General features: G+C 34.3%; 1 protein-coding gene across 1 annotated transcript in view; it reads right to left on the reverse strand.

Moving 5' to 3' along the window:
• LOTGIDRAFT_134997 (hypothetical protein) overlaps positions 1 to 16,833 on the reverse strand; it is a gene marked incomplete at both ends in the record, with an annotated part of 31,534 nt that extends 14,701 nt beyond the window's left edge. Inside the window, 16 exons of the mRNA XM_009068801.1 lie at positions 2,495 to 2,598; positions 2,916 to 3,056; positions 3,406 to 3,546; positions 3,848 to 3,938; positions 5,313 to 5,341; positions 6,478 to 6,717; positions 6,982 to 7,091; positions 8,210 to 8,289; positions 9,584 to 9,778; positions 10,188 to 10,381; positions 10,762 to 10,937; positions 11,106 to 11,301; positions 14,009 to 14,113; positions 14,745 to 14,917; positions 16,300 to 16,378; positions 16,789 to 16,833. Of these exons, the coding sequence (XP_009067049.1) occupies positions 2,495 to 2,598; positions 2,916 to 3,056; positions 3,406 to 3,546; positions 3,848 to 3,938; positions 5,313 to 5,341; positions 6,478 to 6,717; positions 6,982 to 7,091; positions 8,210 to 8,289; positions 9,584 to 9,778; positions 10,188 to 10,381; positions 10,762 to 10,937; positions 11,106 to 11,301; positions 14,009 to 14,113; positions 14,745 to 14,917; positions 16,300 to 16,378; positions 16,789 to 16,833 (2,099 nt within the window). The remainder of the gene's footprint in view (positions 1 to 2,494; positions 2,599 to 2,915; positions 3,057 to 3,405; positions 3,547 to 3,847; positions 3,939 to 5,312; positions 5,342 to 6,477; positions 6,718 to 6,981; positions 7,092 to 8,209; positions 8,290 to 9,583; positions 9,779 to 10,187; positions 10,382 to 10,761; positions 10,938 to 11,105; positions 11,302 to 14,008; positions 14,114 to 14,744; positions 14,918 to 16,299; positions 16,379 to 16,788) is intronic.
• Between the last annotated feature and the right edge of the window lie 2,243 nt (positions 16,834 to 19,076).

Below are 19,076 nucleotides of genomic sequence, written 5' to 3' on the forward strand. Positions count from 1 at the left end.
GATAGATAAAATAACTTCTAATATATAGAACAAATTGATATAACGGTACATTCGTAAAAAAATTAAATTTTGATATAGATGGTATTATTATACAATTGATGATAAACAGTAATGATATAATGACAAGTTAAGATTTTAATGTGACGTTATTGGAGACTCTATCAGATATTTCTAAACCAGATTAAAATATGAATTAAAAACCGTCTGGTTGGTGAAAGGGAGTTGACAGGTCACTTCCTGTAGAACAATACCATTAATGATAGAAATATTGACATTTTAATGCTAGTGTCATCCCCTGTTAGATTATAAATCATTGTTTAAATATTATCTGTCACTGTATTCAGAACAATTGTAAATTTCCGTACTTTTCAAAATGTTAAAAGTTTCCTGCTGTAAATTCTGTTTAGAGGTGGGATATGTTCTACCTTCATAAAAAAAGGTTTAACTGTCTGACCAATCATACTTTAGTCTCAGAAACAGGAATTGTTTAGTTAAGCCAATTAGTAATAGTGTTCACAGCTCACCGTCGACATTTGAGCCTTCAAACCCATGCGTGTCCAGAATTATCCACGTTTGGAAGTAAAGAAGACAACTCGTATTTTTTTGAGACACTGCCATATAAAGAAAATATATCTATAGAAAAGGGAAAAGACATTCCTAGTTTGAAATATTTTCTTGTAGGTTAACCAAAATATACTTTATACATAATATTTTGGAATACAATTCATGCTTCTTATGCACTTACTATCAAAATATACACAGACAATAGATAGGTCATATCAGATGCCAAGATGCACACAATTGTCTACAGACCCTGATTCACAACCCTTGGTCCCCCTTTTACAATCTAACTCTGTCCAACATCAGAGAGGTCTATAGCTATACAGGTAAGGCTTTGTGGTGTTTCTTAGTCTACATAGGACTCCCAGAGTTGCTTTTTGGTCTGTTACCCCCATGGGAATACTAGTACCTCAAGATTTGCTTTGTGGTTGATCCCCCCAAAGGAAGTACCCCAAAAGTTGCTTTGTGGTTTGATCCCCCCAAGGGAATACTAGTAACCCCAGAGTTACTTTTTGGTTTGGTCCCCCCAAGGGAATACTAGTACCCCCAGAGTTACTTTTTGGTTTGGTCCCCCCAAGGGAATACTAGTAGCCCCAGAGTTACTTTTTGGTTTGGTCCCCCCAAGGGAATACTAGTAGCCCCAGGGTTACGTTTTAGTTTGGCCCCCCCAATGGAATACAAGTAGTCCCAGAGTTGCTTTGTGGTTGATCCCCCCAAGGGAATACTAGTAACCCCAGAGTTACTTTTTGGTTTGGTCCCCCCAAGGGAATACTAGTAGCCCCAGGGTTACTTTTTGGTTTGGTCCCCCCAAGGGATACTAGTAGCCCCAGAGTTACTTTTTGGTTTGGTCCCCCCAAGGGAATACTAGTAACCCCAGAGTTACTTTTTGGTTTGGTCCCCCCAAGGGAATACTAGTAGCCCCAGAGTTACTTTTTGGTTTGGTCCCCCCAAGGGAATACTAGTAGCCCCAGGGTTATTTTTTGGTTTGGTCCCCCCAAGGGAATACAAGTAGCCCCAGAGTTGCTTTGTGGTTGATCCCCCCAAGGGAATACTAGTAACCCCAGAGTTACTTTTTGGTTTGGTCCCCCCAAGGGAATACTAGTAACCCCAGGGTTACTTTTTGGTTTGGTCCCCCCAAGGGAATACAAGTAGCCCCAGAGTTGCTTTGTGGTTGATCCCCCCCAAGGGAATACTAGTAACCCCAGAGTTACTTTTTGGTTTGGTCCCCCCAAGGGAATACTAGTAGCCCCAGGGTTACTTTTTAGTTTGGCCCCCCAAGAGAATACTAGTAACCCCAGAGTTACTTTTTGGTTTGGTCCCCCAAGGGAATACTAGTAGCCCCAGAGTTGCTTTACGTTTGATCCCCCCAGGGGGTGCCAGTACCTAAGGTTAAGAACCAGGCCTATAGACAATATTAGATACTATGATACTGTAAAGGTTATTATTGTCAGGAGAAACAAGACAGGTCTTTCATTAACCTTTGAACTCCACAGATAATTACTGATTTAATGACAAACATCCAAAATAAAACCATATTTTGATCACACAAAAATCTTAACTAAACTATACATTACTTCAATCAACTGTTACAAGATTTACTTTGTATTTCAAGTTTTAAGGGGAAAATCCAATTTTTTTAATAAGCCAAAAATACTCCAAAATCTAGAGAAACATATCCCTTAATGTATCTGAAAGTTTTAAACTGAAAAAAATACATTTTCGGGTATAATTTACAAGTTTTTGATAATGAAAATTTCGCTATTGTCCCTTAAACAGGTGGAAGTTCAAAGGATTAAGAAAAAACAGTTCTGACAGACAATAATTATGATTAGACTCAATCTGATAAAACTGATATATCTATATAGTCTATGTCAGATCTTCTCTACCTCAGTCTGTCAGACCATTCCTCTATGTCTAACTATCTTCTTCTTACCTTGTAACAGTGTCTGTGTCACCCATCAAATATTTTCTAGCTGAACTGAGTTTATTCTGGAAATCACCTTCTCTTTTCATATATACCAACACTTCAGCAGAAACCTGGTGTATAAATATATAGATATATTATATATTATTCCTTCCTTTGAATCAGCTTCAACAACTGGCGTTTTTCTTTTTGACAAAATGGCGTATGAATACATCTCAAAGTAAAACAATGATTCAATTTAGCTAAGATTAATGGCAAATAAAAACAACCGCTCATGTTTGTAATAATACAAATCTGAATCAGATTAAAAACATGTAAGGACTATATAAGCTCACATTGTATTATGTGGTGTGACGCCAGGCCTGGTATGCTTACTCTTCTAGACACCTGATACCAGATCGTTTTGTGATTCAGATGATATCATAATTACCTTTTTTAAAACAGAGTATAATGTTCTAGTGGTAGATATTGTAGGTAGAAAGGGATCTAGTAGATATTCCTGTATATTAGCGTGGGGTAGTAGAACTAGTCGAGATATTAATGATGTCACTAATAAATTCACAGCGTAACTCTAGAATATTAAAATAAACATTAACTTTAAATAACATTCTGTTTGTTTCTATCTTCAATATTTAATCTACCACTTTTAAAAATCTTTAATATTTTGGGGTACCACAGTTAGTTGGTTCTTTACAAGACTTATTTACTTAGTTACAGCGAACAAATGGTGGCTGTGGGTTCTAATCTTGGTCATGAATAAGTCATCTTCACTCATAATTCCAGTCGACCCAGCTGTGAAAAAAGATAATGCCAAGAGGTTCGGTCAGGGACCAGCAGGTAAAAATGATCCTTGAGAACCGAGGTTGATATCCTTGTAAAATATAGTTGTTTCTTTCTTTAACCAATGAACAGACAATTACCTGATTAAGAGTTCTGGACAGTTTGTCTAACAGTATTTTCAGGAATGAACCCTCCCAGAATGGTTCCAATTTAAAATCAGGATCTTTGACTGGTTCTTTAGGCCAGTTCCAGGCTTTACACACTTGTTCCACTGCTGAAAACTGTAACAAAATTATGTTTCACTATTATGAAACCTGATAGATTAAAGCTTGTCGGGCAAGGTGGCATCATCACAATGTCAAGCTATTATGAACTTCATCTTATACCTTGAATGCAATAGCCACTATTCTTTTATCACAGAACTTGTAAATGCAGTGATTTCATTGGATGTACACCCAAGGGGAGTAAGAAAGTAACACTAATCTATAACAATAAACACTAGAGAATATATTATGATATAAAACACTTCTTTAATAACGACCTATGTAACAATGTACACGTTAACAGATGAAAAACACTGACCTGTTTATGGGCATCTTTTAAATACATGTCATATCCGCTATCAGCTGTTTGATTGGATGACTTGGCTTCTTCTGGTAGGAGACTTAAAAAACTGATAAATAAAAATATTACATATAATCCAGTACAATTCATTTCTTTCAGGGGTGAATGAGGAATCATTATTCCTAAAACAAACTTTGCAACAAATTAGTAAAAGCCTACACGAGACAATTTTCCAGGTCGATTGGTTACCAGATGGTTAAATTTGACATTGCATGACAAATTGAATGAATTTTGTGTCAATGCAACATGTTAATTGATGTTTAATTTAAAGAAATCATTGATGACCAATCAAACCCTAATAAATAGGCTACGCTAAGCCTGCCCAAACACTGACAACACTGAAAAGGGAACTAAGATAATAATAGAGACGATAATTATTCTACAAATTGTTTTACAATATCTTTTCATCTTTTATATTCATATTATATATTTCATTAGATTATTTTTATTTCATTTTGTTTTTACATGCATTTAAATCATCAATCTATTATAAATGTCTATTTTCTATTTTTATTATGTTATTATTTTGTAAATATATTATTGTAGTTGTATGTAGATCTCAGGGAAGATTGCCTTGTACAACCAGATGTCTAATAAAGTTTTTATTATTATTATTAAGATATTTCTCGATAACTTCCAATTTTGTCATCAGGCTTTAATAGACCAGAGTATTGTCATTATTGAAGAATCAACCAGTGTGTTGTTATTATTGAAGAATCAACCAGAGTATTGTCATTATTGAAGAATCAACCAGAGTATTGTCATTATTGAAGAATCAACCAGTGTGTTTTCATTATTGAAGAATCAACCAGTGTGTTGTTATTATTGAAGAATCAACCAGTGTGTTGTTATTATTGAAGAATCAACCAGTGTGTTGTCATTATTGAAGAATCAACCAGAGTGTTGTTATTATTGAAGAATCAACCAGTGTGTTGTTATTATTGAAGAATCAACCAGTGTGTTGTTATTATTGAAGAATCAACCAGTGTGTTGTTATTATTGAAGAATCAACCAGTGTGTTGTTATTATTGAAGAATCAACCAGTGTGTTGTTATTATTGAAGAATCAACCAGTGTGTTGTTATTATTGAAGAATCAACCAGTGTGTTGTTATTATTGAAGAATCAACCAGTGTGTTGTTATTATTGAAGAATCAACCAGTGTGTTGTTATTATTGAAGAATCAACCAGTGTGTTGTTATCATTGAAGAATCAACCAGTGTTGTTATTATTGAAGAATCAACCAGTGTGTTGTTATTATTGAAGAATCAACCAGTGTGTTGTTATTATTGAAGAATCAACCAGTGTGTTGTTATTATTGAAGAATCAACCAGTGTGTTGTTATTATTGAAGAATCAACCAGTGTGTTGTTATTATTGAAGAATCAACCAGTGTGTTGTAAATTTAAAACTCAGTATTATTTACCTTGTGACTATTTTGTGAACTTCAGATCGCTGGAAAGGTCTGTATTCTGGTAATTCTGAAACGTGAAAGCATCATTATTTCTAAAGAATTCAGACTAAAAGATTCCTCTGACCTTTACTCTAGAATCAACCTTTTAAAAGATTTCTACTCAGCACAAACAGTGAAACCATTTATGAAAATGTCCTGCTGTCCCAAAGAATACTTTGAAATCTCTCCTTTTCATCGGGATGCAATTTTTTGTGGATGCAATTCTTTTGAAAAATACATTATTTTTCATATAGGCCCTGATTGTAAAAGAACATTTCTACAAAGCAGCTTTTTCTTAAAGCACAGGACAAGTCTGTACTGCCGACAAAAATTTAAAACTAAAAAAAGATTACCAAGCTAACCAGCACTTATTTATGAATAGTCCTTGCTTTAGACCTAGGCCCGTGCTTTCTATGATTTAAATTCTCATTTCACCTTAACACTACACTACTGGTGAAAGATTCATTAGTTTTACAAATAATAGGGTAATAAATTATTAGATTAGTTTAGTCTTAAACTAGACAATTCAACAATTCTAATATTACACATAGATTGATAATAATTACTATATTCTATATATCTAGCAATTCATACAGTGACAACAATATCTCAGCCATATTTAGAGTAGTGACTCACCTTGACTAAGAGGAGGATGACTGGTGTCACTAGATGTTAATATATCACTATTCTCTATCGTGTCTAACAGTCTCTCTGTGTCTGTTAATCTATCTCTAGTGTCTGGGGACTCGCTAGATCTCTGACTAGTTGATACAGTACTGGGCGTACTTTCTTTTGTAGAGTTTGGAGTGGCCTCCCTTGTGTCTGAATTTGATGACTCAGGAGTGGTCTTCTTCGTCTGTGTATTGAGCTGCGTTGCGGTAGAATTGCTGTCCTTTGTTTCTGCTGATGATGAAGTGGAAATTTCACATTTTGGTTCTGACACTGAGACAGTTGTGCTTGCCTTTTCTGAGTTTGGATTGCGGTTTGCTGTTTCCATATTTGCAGGATTTGAATTATCAGTTTGGTCTGCATTCTCTGATGTTTTATCACTTTCTTGCATTTTAGAAATGGAAGATATTTCCTCAGAATTTCTACTTTCTGCATTTTTGTCACTAACGACACTGTCACAGTTAGTTACAGAAGATTTATTTTGGCGTTCGTCAGTGGAACCGTCTGCAAGATTTTCAAGTTTATCAGAATCTGGGACACAATTTGTCTTCATGCTAGAGTTCTCAATATTGGCACTATTGTAAGAAGTTACCGAACTTTCGTCAAGATAACACCGTCCAATCAAATTGCGTAGAATTAAATTATGATAAATAGATTCGTCTTCTTTGTGGAGTAAAGTTTCAAATAACCTCATAGTTATTATGCTGACCTAGAAACAGAATAATCCAAAAATAACATATCAACAATTAAGGTAACAATTTTGGAATAACAAATTAAAGGTAACAAATCAAATAACAACAACTAATAACAAAACAATTACAGGCCCCAATCTAGATATTAAAGGTTGCATCTCATCGAGAGTAAATCTCCTGATGTCATCTGAATTGAATCTGAATTAAAACCCCCACCCCATCACTGACTCCTCCAGGACCCAGGCAAGACAACAATGGTTGATCTATAAAATTCTTCTCACCTCGTCTGAAAGGTGATCACATCGTTCTAACAGCCTCTTTCTGATAACAGGTTGTTCCTCACTGGGCAATTCTACTTCCTGTTTCGTACCCAGTAAAAAATGAGAAAATTCTAAAATGAAAAACTTTAATATTAGAAGAAAGTTAGTGTTTAAAGGGACAGGTGCGCCATTTTGGGGGGTTCACGGAGTCTTGAAAATATCTAAATATCTTCAGAAGTACTAGAAATGCATGAAAATCCAAAAATATCTTAAACTAGAATTTTATTCACTATTTCTATAGAAGTCTTTTCTATATATAGCAGAGTATCTTATACAATTACAATATTTTAATAATTTTAGAATAATGCAAATGTAAAAAGGAACAGATTTGCTATTTTCAGAAGTACTAGAAATGTACAAAAATTGCATAATTCTTTCAAAATTACCTCAAACTAAGAATTTCTCTTTCAATATATGGCAGAGTCCTAAGAAATGACGATTTTAACATTTTAAAGATAATTCTAGACACACATGGATTTGAAGGCTCAAATTTTGACGGTGACCTGTGAACATTATTACTGATCAACTTAACTAAAATAATCCTGTTTCTGAGACTAGAGTATGATTGGTCAAAACAATGGAGCATCTGTCCCTTTAAAGTAATTGTGCCAAATATTCTGTTACTCATATACAAATAGTTCCATTCTATATTTCAAACCCTACATTAGTTACTTGTACTCAAATGGTAACTGAATTTTACAATCACGGTCCCTTGAAGATTTTCTGTCAGGATTAAAATAGGGGAAGTCAGTGAGAAATACCACTTTAATGACCTTGTAAAGGGCACTGTGGAAATACCTTCATGGAAATTAAAAAGCATCAGAGAAAAAGAAGGCAAATCAATAATTTAGAACGCGCCCTCCGTGGTTTCACAGGCTACATTGAAAATAACAAAAGTCACCTTTATACTTTTTACATATATTATTCATACAGGGTTCATACATTTCACAAAAGTTCACATAGTTCACAAATTCACAATTAAAGACCACAGAAATGCGGTGAAAAACAAAATCGAAATGTTCCTTTCAATGCACGTGGTTTCTCCCACAATGCTCTTGGGAAGTAGACTTGGTCAGACCAGCTAGTCTTACTCGTGTCACACGAGTTCACATTCACACTATATCAAGGTACTAATGATTTTGGACATTACGGGCACATTTAATTTCTTATAAAGATAAGTCAAACATACCTATTAATAATGGTGGTGAACAGACAACTTTTAAACATTTAGTAAAATAAGCTGTAGCCATAACCACTCCTGTTTCAGATCTGTAAAAATAGAAGATATAGAGTTGATAATTCATTGTCCATTAACCTAGACTACAATTTACTTTGTCAACTCTTCATTTCACCTTACCTAACAATGCAGCAATATTTTGGGGGTTTGTAAAAGGACAATTTAACTTGACAGCTCTTTCAGAGAGTTCACATTATTATCTGGAATTCAAGTTTATTAACTTGACATTCTTATCAGTAACTAATAAAGTATTATTTTGGGTATATCACTTAGATTAATTTATTTCAAAGTCATGTACACCGTAAGAAAAATAAACACAATAAAATTAAAAACCATTTTTATAAAATGTAAGAATAAAATGAAAATAAACTTGTGAGAAACCAATGAGAATAAATATTGAATAGATTAATAGAAATGTCAGGAATATTAGAGAATTTCATCAAATCAAATATCAGTAATGGACGTCTGTCTACATCAACACAAATAATTAATAGAAATAATACATAGTTACACTTAGTTCAACAAGTTCACAATTAAAGTCAAATTCTTATTTTCATTTCAAATTGAAAATTAAAACGATCAATAACTTTCCATTATAAGTTTATGGTAAATTAAAAATAACACCTGAGTTTGTCAAGAGGATAATAGGGAACAGACGTCAAAAATTTCAGTTCATGGTCAAGATATATGAACAACTTTAAAGGGGTTGTGGGGTTGATTTGAGTCTTCAATATATGTAAATAGTCTTCAGAAGTACTAGAAATGTACAAAAATCACATAATTCTTTCAAAATATCTCTAACTAGGAATTTTACTCACTATTTCTATATACATGTCTTTTCTATATATAACAGAGTTTCTTAAATTGACGAGTCGTCATTTTAACATTCAAACACGGAAAATTCTGGCCACACAAATGTCGATCGTGAGCTGTGAACATTATTTCAGATTGGCTTAGCTAACATATTTACGTTTCTGAGACTAAAGAATGATTTGTCAAAAAGAATGGGGTATCTGTCCCTTTAATTCTTTAAAACTCTGAAATCTCTGAAAAACTTAACGTTGACATTTTTGACAGTAAGATATCAGATAATGTCACTTATTTTACTGGTATCTTTTATCAGTGGTTGTTTCAATGGTATTTCTTTTCTACAATCACTATCAGCTGATTTGCTCTCTAGCCAATTAAATGAAATGAATGGAGTTTTACGTCCTACTCTTCTGCACCTTATTGGGCTAATGAAGACGGGTCTATAGCGTGTCAGAAAAGTTTCAAAGGTCAAGATGGTATTTTCCCATCCTTTAAAAGGAAGAGTTATTAACTTACGGTTGTAGAAGATCTTTATGTAATTTCTGTACTAATAATTTATCAGTAATAGTTGTAGCGAGGGCAGCGGCGATGGTCGGGTGAGAGATACCGATCAACTGATCACAATAATCTAACCACGCTAGGAACGAGGTTAACTGCCACTTCCCTTGAAACGTCTGTTGATCTTCTTTAACTGTTACTACAGCATCTAACCTATCAAATTGAAACTTTATTTAGAAGCAAGGAGAATCTAACGTATCTAATAGAGTAGTTGTAAAAGGGGAGAGAACTATAGTTTTATATATCAGACAGCCAGTTATATCTAGTCACTAATGACAGTTTTAGTGATAGGATATTATATAGATTTCTTATTTTATACAATGATATTTTATCAAGTTTTACCCCCCAGAATATAAGCACTGCTCAATTAAAACAATACCTACCCCCATTTAGCATCAACAGACTCGAAATAATCATTTAGCCCTACCCTCAATTAAAACAATACCTACCTCCATTTAGCCTCACCCTCAATGTTACCTCTAACTACCTACCCCCATTAAGCCCCACCCTCAATATAACCCCTTACTAATAGCTTCACCCTCAATAACAAAACAATACCTACCCCCATTTAGCATCAACAGACTCGACATCACTGGGGCTGACGACTGGTGGTAGCTTATCATACAACCCACACAATCTATCTATTAATACATCACAGAAGGAGGTCTGACGGACGATACAGTCGGCGGAGGACTGTTCAGATAAACTGGCACATAACATTATACCTTCACACGCCTTAACACAGACTCTAGCATCCTGGAAATAGTCAGAAACTATCTGTAGTCATTTTATAATTGACAGGTTAGTGATAATCTTTGAAATTATTAGGGGTATAAAAATGGCTCTGGTAGATCTTGCATATCTCAAGTTGCGGGCACACAAAAGGTCTTGGTGGGAGATTTTTATCTCCGACTAGAATCTTGTAATGAGTTTCGTTGATGAGCATTGGCACAAAAGGAGACAAAAATCTCCAGTCGGCCCCTGTCCATCATGTCACTAATCATGTGCAGAAAGGGAAATGAATCTGATTGGATGATGACGATCTGCCATGCAGACAATAAAACAGTCTGACACAATTATCAAAAATCACAGTTGTTTCGATATAAAAAGATGTAAATATTTTGAAGCAGACTTACATTACTGGAAGACAGAATTAACAAGGCTTTTATTAAACTAAAATCTAATGTTTTCTGACCCGTATTGGATTGTTTAGACTGACTGGATTTCTTGGAAGACTTGGTTGGCTGAAATAAAACAATCAAATAAATTAAATATTCCAGCAAATAAGAAATATGAAAAGAAGTTTTACATCCTACATTCTGCTCAAGATTTTGCCAGATGTTATACTGAATTGTATGAAATTTTATCAGGTCAGCAGGGGGAGCTAATGATTAGCAAACTCTTATGTCGAGGGATCTTTGACGTGAGCAGTCTGTAGTACACAGGGCCGTGGTTTATTATCTTATTAAAAAAAATTCACTCTTATTCCATGTAAGTCTGCAGTGAGACATATAAATAATAGAAAAAAAAACTAAAATATAAAATGTTCCTACCTCAATAAAGAAATTTACAAGATGAGGATCAGCTTTAATTTTAGAGCAAACTGTACATAAATATTCTATTTCTTCTTTTTCTGTTGGGCCAGCTCTTACCTCACCACAAGTCTTTACTAATCTCTAAAAATAAAACAATTAACTTAAGGCAAATCATCAGACAAGATGTGAACTCATTAGAGTCCTGAACCAGAAACCAGCAGGGAGTAACATTCAAAAACCAGAAAAACCAACGTTAAACAAGAATAAGTATTAAGAGAAAAATTTAGTTGAATAGCTCTATATATGTTGATATGTGGTAGTAAAGTAATTACCTGAACAGCTCTATGTATGATATGTGGTAGTAAAGTAATTACCTGGACAGCTCTATGTATGTTGATATGTGGTAGTAAAGTAATTACCTGAACAGCTCTATGTATGTTGATATGGGGTAGTAAAGTAATTACCTGAATAGCTCTATGTATGTTGATATGTGGTAGTAAAGTAATTACCTGAATAGCTCTATGTATGTTGATATGGAGTAGTAAAGTAATTACCTGGACAGCTCTGTGTATGTTGATATGTGGTAGTAAAGTAATTACCTGAATAGCTCTATGTATGTTGATATGTGGTAGTAAAGTAATTACCTGAACAGCTCTATGTATGTTGATATGTGGTAGTAAAGTAATTACCTGAACAGCTCTATGTACGTTGATATGTGGTAGTAAAGTAATTACCTGAACAGCTCTATGTACGTTGATATGGGGTAGTAAAGTAATTACCTGAACAGCTCTATGTACGTTGATATGTGGTAGTAAAGTAATTACCTGAACAGCTCTGTGTATGTTGATATGTGGTAGTAAAGTAATTACCTGAACAGCTCTGTGTATGTTGATATGTGGTAGTAAAGTAATTACCTGAACAGCTCTATGTATGTTGATATGTGGTAGTAAAGTAATTACCTGGACAGCTCTATGTACGTTGATATGGGGTAGTAAAGTAATTACCTGAACAGCTCTATGTACGTTGATATGGAGTAGTAAAGTAATTATCTGCACAGCTCTATGTACGTTGATATGTGGTAGTAAAGTAATTAACTGGACAGCTCTATATATGTTGATATGTGGTAGTAAAGTAATTACCTGAACAGCTCTATGTATGTTGATATGTGGTAGTAAAGTAATTACCTGAACAGCTCTATATATGTTGATATGTGGTAGTAAAGTAATTACCTGGACAGCTCTGTGTATGTTGATATGTGGTAGTAAAGTAATTACCTGAACAGCTCTATGTAGGTTGATATGGGTTAGTAAAGTAATTAACTAAACAGCTCTATGTATGTTGATATGTGGTAGTAAAGTAATTACCTGAACAGCTCTATATACGTTGATATGGGGTAGTAAAGTAATTACCTGAATAGCTCTATGTATGTTTATATGTGGTAGTAAAGTAATTACCTGGACAGCTCTATATATGTTGATATGGGGTAGTAAAGTAATTACCTGAATAGCTCTATGTATGTTGATATGTGGTAGTAAAGTAAGTACATGGACAGCTCTATGTACGTTGATATGTGGTAGTAAAGTAATTACCTGGACAGCTCTATATACGTTGATATCGGGTAGTAAAGTAATTACCTGAACAGCTCTATATACGTTGATATGGGGTAGTAAAGTAATTACCTGAACAGCTCTATATACGTTGATATGGGTAGTAAAGTAATTACCTGGACAGCTCTATATACGTTGATATGGGGTAGTAAAGTAATTACCTGAACAGCTCTATATAAGTTGATATGGGGTAGTAAAGTAATTACCTGGACAGCTCTATATACGTTGATATGGGGTAGTAAAGTAATTACCTGAACAGCTCTATGTATGTTGATATGTGGTAGTAAAGTAATTACCTGGACAGCTCTATATACGTTGATATGGGGTAGTAAAGTAATTACCTGGACAGCTCTATATACGTTGATATGGGGTAGTAAAGTAATTACCTGAACAGCTCTATATACGTTGATATGGAGTAGTAAAGTAATTACCTGGACAGCTCTATATACGTTGATATGGGGTAGTAAAGTAATTACCTGAACAGCTCTATGTACATTGATATGTGGTAGTAAAGTAATCACCTGAACAGCTCTATGTATGTTGATATGTGGTAGTAAAGTAATTACCTGAACAGCTCTATATATGTTGATATGGGGTAGTAAAGTAATTACCTGAACAGTCCTATGTATGTTGATATGGGGTAGTAAAGTAATTACCTGGACAGCTCTATATACGTTGATATGGGGTAGTAAAGTAATTACCTGAACAGCTCTATGTACGTTGATATGTGGTAGTAAAGTAATTACCTGAACAGCTCTATGTATGTTGATATGTGGTAGTAAAGTAATTACCTGAACAGCTCTATGTATGTTGATATGGGGTAGTAAAGTAATTACCTGAACAGCTCTATGTACGTTGATATGGGGTAGTAAAGTAATTACCTGAACAGCTCTATGTATGTTGATATGTGGTAGTAAAGTAATTACCTGAACAGCTCTATGTATGTTGATATGGGTTAGTAAAGTAATTAACTAAACAGCTCTATGTATGTTGATATGGAGTAGTAAAGTAATTACCTGAACAGCTCTATGTAGGTTGATATGGGTTAGTAAAGTAATTAACTAAACAGCTCTATGTATGTTGATATGTGGTAGTAAAGTAATTACCTGAACAGCTCTATGTAGGTTGATATGGGTTAGTAAAGTAATTAACTAAACAGCTCTATGTATGTTGATATGGAGTAGTAAAGTAATTACCTGAACAGCTCTATGTACGTTGATATAGGGTAGTAAAGTAATTACCTGAACAGCTCTATGTACATTGATATGGGGTAGTAATGGATGTTCTATTCTCGATAATAACTTGGTAAAAAATACCAGAATAACTTGTTTCATACCAGGAGGGTGCTACAATAATAAACAGCTGGTAGAGAAGATTACAGGTAATATTAAAAGGGAATCTGCAACATGTTGTTACTCAGATTTTCATGCTGTGTAAACAACTGATCTATCTAAGCCTGTGTCTCTACTGAATTTTAACAAGTAGAAATCTTCAAACAACTGATCTATTTCAGCCACTGTGTCCTTACTGAAGTTGTACAAGTAGTGATCTTCAGACAACTGAACTACTTCAGCCTGTGTTCCTACTGAAGTTTGACAAGTAGAGATCTTCAGACAACTGGACTATTTCAGTCTGTGTTCCTTCTGAAGTTTGACTAGTGGAGATCTTCAGACAACTGATCTATTTCAGCCTACGTCCCTACTGAAGTTTGACAAGTAGAGATCTTCAGACAACTGGACTATTTCAGTCTGTGTTCCTTCTGAAGTTTGACTAGTGGAGATCTTCAGACAACTGATCTATTTCAGCCTACGTCACTACTGAAGTTTGACAAGTAGAGATCTTCAGACAACTGGACTATTTCAGCCTGTGTCCCTGTTTGACAAGTAGTTAGTAGTACGCTATAGAAATAGAACTGTATCAGGTGATAGAACAACCAGTAAGACAAAAAGCTATATCATGATAAACTCAGTAACTTACGTCTGTTCTGCCGAGAGTATAAAGAGTATCTAGTAATTTGTGATGAAGGAGATATTCTAGACAAGGTCCTGTGGTTCCGGGTTCTAGCTGCTCTCTCTCTTCCTGTACCAGAATTAATACCATCTGTTCTATATGACCAGGTATAGTCGTCTCATCTATTCTTCGTCTTTCTTCTAGAAAAATAGATTGATTAAAATAAATTATACAGGTACTAATACTTTCTATCTAGGATGAGGATAGGCAACATTAGGTAGTGTGCAACGAGGGAAATTTTGCCAGAACAATGGCATTATTCGAAAGGAATATAGACTAGTTGTCTAATCTATTCTACATCTGTCTTCTAGATATATAGAACTAGAAAGGTTAACATTAAGATATACATGGACTTGTTTCACTGTACTACTTCTGAATTTATTACATAGGTACCATGTTTTAAAACACAGGTAACGTTCATAAGTAAAATGAAATAAGATAATATCTTGTGTTCTTAAAAAGATTGTTAAATTCAGACCTAAAATTAATCATACAGGTACTACCAGTCAAGGATAAATAAAGATAGGCAATGCTAGGCAGTGTGCAATGGAGGAAATTTTGCTAGGACAATGGCATGAACCCTTTCAACCCTTGCGGCAGGTTTACTGGCCACATAATTTCACAATATGTACCCACGCGGGTTACTAAATGATGTAACACAACGTCACATGTCATAGCCTTTATTTATATTACTTTATTTACTTTATTTATATTACTTTATTTATATTACCTTATTTATATTACTTTATTTATATATATTACTTTATTTATATATATTACTTTATTTATATATATTACTTTATTTATATTACTTTATTTATATATATTACTTTATTTATATTACTTTATTTATATTACTTTATTTATATTACGTGGAGGGTATATGATGTTTTATTTTATTTACATTCAGGGTTCAAAGGTTAATCTGGTGGATATTGACAAGTCGTCTCATCTAGGTAAAATGATTATCAATCATCGTCGCTAGGAATTTATAATTTCGGTTATCAATTAGCAAATTTCATAATTGATTATATGTCAAAGTTACATTTTCCCCACTATATCTGTTAACAGGCTTTCTCAATTGAATTATTTTGATTATTAATCGATTATATTAGTGAGTTATTTAAGGATTGAATTGGTTGATGAACGCAGTATTTTCACTTGTTAATTCGAATAAATGGTGAAGTCACTACAACGTCCTTAAATCATCATTGATCACTCAGGAAAATTGTAGTTCATCACTATATGAAAACAATTTCTCACATGGGTTCACTGTAGCAAGTGACAATAAAATGTAAATATTTACAGATAATACACATTCTTGCACAATATCACATCTGTGTATCACATCTGAGGAACCTGGGCAAGGCCAGACTTCTTTGCCAGAACAGCAGCATTAGCATAAATCTTTTTATTTCAAAATGTGGAGCGACCTGAGAGATCTTTATAACGTTCAAAGTCTGACCAAAGAAATTATGCAGTAGCAATTAAAATCTATTCTGGTAAAGTACAGTAGGCCTACCTTTATTGTCAACAAAATAATGTGTGACAGCATTCCAATGGTGGATAAATTCTTCTTGTAGAGTTAAATTAGGAACAAACTGAAAAATATAATGAGTCTGTATGCATTCAGTTTTCAATCCCCTACCACCCCCCACCCCTCCCAATCTCCCCTCCTTTATCGACAAAGGAAAAAACTAAAAGACATAGAGGGCAGTTTTATTGTACAGTGAGTTATAAATTCCCTCACACTCCCCTCTCCAAATATAGGCTACTGGCAGGGGGAATATATTATATTAATGGTTAAGAGAAAAGAAGCAAGTCTTAATCCCACTCTGTTTCCAGTAAATTCATGACGAGGTGGGGAGCTTTAGGGGCATAGAATCATCAAAACACAAAAAATTAAATACTTTGTTTACATTTTTCACGTTCACTGATTACGTCCCTTGGTTTTGACAGTTCTGTGAAATTTGTAAACAAACCATTTTAATCCTAAATGTTACAAACTTACCGAGTCTACTGCATTCTGCAGCAAAGATGTGAACTTATTGAACATTTTCTTGGACATCTGCAAAGTCCCAAACTTCTAAAATATACGTCAGTTCCTGAAAACTCCCCCAGTTGTCTTCGAGTCGAGAGATTTTCTCAAGAACTTCCGAACCGGAACCACGTTCATGTTTTCTCGATCAACCAGTCTCAGAGTTTCTATCAGGACCTGCAGGCAGTTCTCAACAAGGTTTACCTTATCTTCTTCTATTCCATTGACTGATTCTGATCATATTTGTGACAGCGGCAGCTTTGTATCTTCGCACCTTCGCATTTGCAATTTGTAAAATTTTAAATTAAACGATCAAAAGGATGCAGTGGTCTATCATTCAAATTATTTAATTGAATAAATTATTCCCGTGGACACTAGGCCTATTGTATTATTATATTGTATTGTATGATAGATAGATAGATAGATAGATAGATAGATAGATAGATAGATAGATAGATAGATAGATAGATAGATAGATAGATAGATAGATAGATAGATAGATAGATAGATAGATAGATATTTATTTATTGTATTGTTCGCCCTTTTTCGGCAGCATACATCATGACACAAATATGACACACTGATATCAATTAATAGTTATACAAAAAAAATATAGTGTATACATAAACAAGTTTGAAAAAAAGCAACATCATAACAAAATAATGCATCAACAAATACACACCATATGTGGTGGCAAATTTAAGAAACAAAAATATATATAAATTTATGCAACAGCATGACGGACTATATCAAGCATTCTATAAACTCCTTGGTTTCTTTTGTATCTTGTTTTGAAATAATTCAATAATAACTTAATGAGTCTTTCAACTGGTTGCGCTCGGCACTTACAAATTGGCGCATGAATAGACTTTGAAAGAAATGAGCAAACAGTGAAATAATTGAAAATGAAAAGAAAAAAATCAGCAACTTCGCCTATGGACCCCACTGAGGCCCCTTAAGTGGGCCACACGCTGCGACTGTCGCTTTACTCGGTATGCATGTATGTCCATAATGAGTTGCTGTTTCTGTCTAAATGTATTTTGCTGTAATGTAAAACCCTTTAAAACCTCGGGGACCCATCGACCATCTATGGCGCTTCAGCAATTTCAGTCATGAAAAGCAGCGATTTAGTTCATTTACTTACTTAGGCCTACCCTATTTTAGACTGCCAATTTTATGAGCACATATTTGGAGATTTAGATGCATTTCCTACAAGAACTAATTTGACATTTTATGGCTGGAATTATTATTTAATATTATTTTGAGGAACACCTCTATTTATCTGAATAGATACGTTAGCCTCCAAACTTTTTATATGGTTTTGAAATGCTAAAACTTTGCAGCTTTTTAAAAATTGCAAAATTTTATCACATATAAAATTGTGTTTCTATAGTGATCAGATTTGTTTGTTGATATTCCTGATTGATAGGATTCTGATTTCTGAAATTTCACGACTATCTTCCTTTCAAAGATCAGGGTTTTGCTAAGGAGAACCAAAATTTCAAATTTAATCTAGTGAAGAAGGGCTCTGTACTAAATTTAGAACATGAAATCTAATACCAGGGTGTCAAGAACAGGTCAAGTTATAGTACCTTCTTAGTGAGGTATTGGGAACAAGGTGCAATGTAAATTTGTATCATATCTGTCAAAGAGTAATGAACCATCACATTCCAGTTTTGGCTGTAATGGCCGCCAAGTGGTAGTAAAAGTTAGGACTGTAAGGGTATTGTATTTAGGACATATCAGGAGGAAATGGTATTCATCTTCAACCAAGGATAAATCACATTGTTGTCATATTCGTTTATCAACAGGAATTTGTCTGTACCAACATCTCTCAATTTCTAATTGATGTGTACTTAGTCTCAATGAGGTCAATGCGGTTTTGTATTTGGGATTTTTGATATGCTTTAGATAGTGAGTTGGAGTAGAGATAAAGGGTTTGACAGAACCGTATGTTCTCAATTTATTGTGGGGGCTGTTGATTGAGTCATGATAAATTAAAGAATGAAATGTGAGTTTAATTTGTTTAGGTGAGAAATTTATGGGGTCAATGTTAAAGTTATTAAGGAGGGTGAAGACAGCATTTGTCCAAGAAAATTTTGGTTGACTTGAAGCCAAGTTCAAATCCTCAATAAAGGCTGCATTTAATAAGGGGTTAATTTGAAGAGTGGCGTTGTCAAGTATGAGAGCGGGATGTTTTCACAGGCACGGAACTAGCCCCCCCCCCCACCCCCCTGGAACTTTATTCGACCCCCCCCCCC

This window comes from Lottia gigantea, assembly GCF_000327385.1.
Source record: "Lottia gigantea unplaced genomic scaffold LOTGIsca_94, whole genome shotgun sequence".
Taxonomy (NCBI): Eukaryota; Metazoa; Mollusca; class Gastropoda; family Lottiidae; genus Lottia; species Lottia gigantea.